This window comes from Micrasema longulum, unplaced genomic scaffold, assembly GCF_059751315.1.
Source record: "Micrasema longulum isolate JH-2025_06_02 unplaced genomic scaffold, ASM5975131v1 h1tg002274l, whole genome shotgun sequence".
NCBI lineage: Eukaryota > Metazoa > Arthropoda > Insecta > Trichoptera > Brachycentridae > Micrasema > Micrasema longulum.
Genome location: NW_028279430.1, coordinates 425,001 through 427,500, shown reverse-complemented (window position 1 = coordinate 427,500; position 2,500 = coordinate 425,001). Strand labels below are relative to the sequence as shown.

General features: G+C 40.5%; 1 protein-coding gene across 1 annotated transcript in view; it reads left to right on the top strand.

Annotated features, from left to right (window-relative positions):
- Positions 1-1,747: 1,747 nt before the first annotated feature.
- Positions 1,748-2,500, top strand: part of LOC148272617 (uncharacterized) — a 1,944-nt gene continuing 1,191 nt past the window's right edge. The window contains exon 1 of the mRNA XM_088239817.1: positions 1,748-2,500. This exon is cut by the window's right edge and continues 1,191 nt beyond it. Within this exon, the coding sequence (XP_088095943.1) occupies positions 1,748-2,500 (753 nt within the window).

The following is a 2,500-nucleotide window of genomic DNA, read 5'->3' as shown; positions in this document are numbered from 1 at the left end:
GGCCAGTAAACCATTTAGTATCATTAAAGTTGCTCAGGCTAATCTACAAAGATGCGAATCTGCCACCGTATCGTTTCTCAAAGAGGCGGTTGAACAACATTTTGACATCGCTTTAGTACAGGAACCGTATGTTGGAAGCACCGGTAAAATTAACAAATCTACGTATGGAGGAAAGATTTTCCAAAAAAGAGGCTTAAATTTCCCGGTCAAGGCAGCCATAATAATATTTAACCAGGAATTTTCTAAAAACTGCATTTTACTTGATAAATATAGTAATAACGCCAATATCTTCATTGAAGCAACGGTGGAGTCGCAACCACTAATAATCGGCTCTCTTTACTTTTCACCGAGTGAAGACATTGACTCCAGCCTGAGTAAATTCAACGCAGTAACGGAAGACAAAGGCCAATGTAAAATCGTTATCGGTGCCGATGCAAATTCTAAAAGCATTTGGTGGGGGAGCGATAGAACCGACAAAAGAGGCGAGAAAGTCGTTGACTTCATATCGCAAAAACAACTACATATTGTTAATACAGGAAACCTGCCTACTTTTGAAACCATAAGAGGCAGCAAATTATTAAAAAGCGTCATAGACATCACGGTTTGCACCTCCAACATGATCGGCCTAGTCGACAAATGGATGGTTAATAGAGAAATAGCAGCACTGTCAGACCACAATGGAATAACATTCGATTTGTTATTAAAAACTCATTTATTCACTAAAGATAACGCTGATACAACATTTCTGTACAAAACATGCAAAGCAAACTGGGACAAATTCAGCACAACCCTAACAAAGATATTAAAGGAAAAGGGTCTATCCCAAACAGATATCGACTCTAATAACGAACAGAGTGTCCTAAACAGACAAGTCAGCCTTTACACTGACGCAATATCTGAAACTTGTCGATCGTCAATACCCACTATGAAAACAGCGCCTCTCAAAAAATGTCCATGGTGGACAACGGAATTGACTAAAATGAAAAAAGACGTGACTATAGCTAAACGTAAACTTGTGAACTCAGCCGCTAGCCGGAGAGTAAATGTCACATTACCAGCCTATCTGGAGATTAGACAAAAATATAAAAATCTGATTGCGACAACCAAAATCCAGAGCTGGAAAAATTTCTGTTCGGCACAATCGAAAGAAACCACGTGGTCAACAGTGCAAAGAATTCTCAAATCAACGCAATATCGCCCCCCAGAAACTCTAAAGTTCCAAAATAAACAAACAACCTCAGCGGAGGAGTCGGCCACCGAGCTTCTTAGACATTTCTTTCCCGATGACTCATTGTCACAAGAATCAGCCGAGCAACTTTTGATTAGACAAAACAAAGAAGCAGCGCTTCTAAAAAATAATGATGTACTATTTACCGAACTAGAAATAAGAAAAACACTTTTAGAATTAGATTCCGGAAAAGCACCGGGTCGTGATCACTTCACTGCAGACATTTGCCAGATGGCGTTCAAGCTCCATCCAGAAATTCTTGTCAGCATATATAACGCTTGCCTTAGAGTTGGCTGTTTTCCACTACTGTGGAAAATAGCAAGAATAAAAGTTATACCCAAACCGGGCAAAGAAGACTACGGCAATGTCACTTCTTATAGACCCATTGGACTCTTACCAGTCTTGGGTAAAGTCCTAGAAAAACTTTTAATTAATAGAATATCATGGAAATTCAACAAATATAATAAATTGAGTCCTCGCCAATATGGTTTTACTCGACAAAAGAGTACAGAGGACGCCATGCTTGACGCAGTAACTTGCATCAAGACGGCAACAAGGGAAGGTTATCACGTGTGTGTGATATCCCTTGACATCAAGGGAGCGTTCGACAATGCCTGGTGGCCTCACATCCTCCGGCAACTAGCGCGACTTGACTGCCCCTTGAACATATTTAACATGTTCAAGGACTACCTTTCGGATAGGATGGTAGAAATAAAATACGCAGGAGCCAGCTCAAAGAAAGGCTCCAATAAGGGTTGCATACAGGGATCTGCTTGCGGCCCGGTGCTTTGGAATATCGTCCTAGACGAACTTTTACAAAAAGAATATCACTGCAATGTTCATTTACAAGCATTTGCAGATGATGTACTACTGGTCATAAAGCACAAAGACATTAACGTTCTGGAGAGTATAACTAATGAAACGCTCTCCTCGGTCACTGAATGGGGAGACAAAGTCAAATTGATATTTTCAGAGGAAAAAACTAACGCCCTCTTCATAACTAAGCGCAATAAGGCGCAGGCACCTTGCCTTTTCATGAAGGGAAAAAGAATTAACTTCGTAACAGACTGCAAAATCCTTGGAGTGGTACTAGATGAGAATCTTAATTGGAGTAAACACGTAGATTCAGTAACGAAAAAAGCGACAAAAATCGCAAACAAATTAATATTCATGGCCAAGCCAACATGGGGTCTTAATCCTGAAATATTGCGGTCAATTTACATTGGAGTAGTGGAACCGATGATCACCTATGCTGCGGCGGTGTGGTCGGAA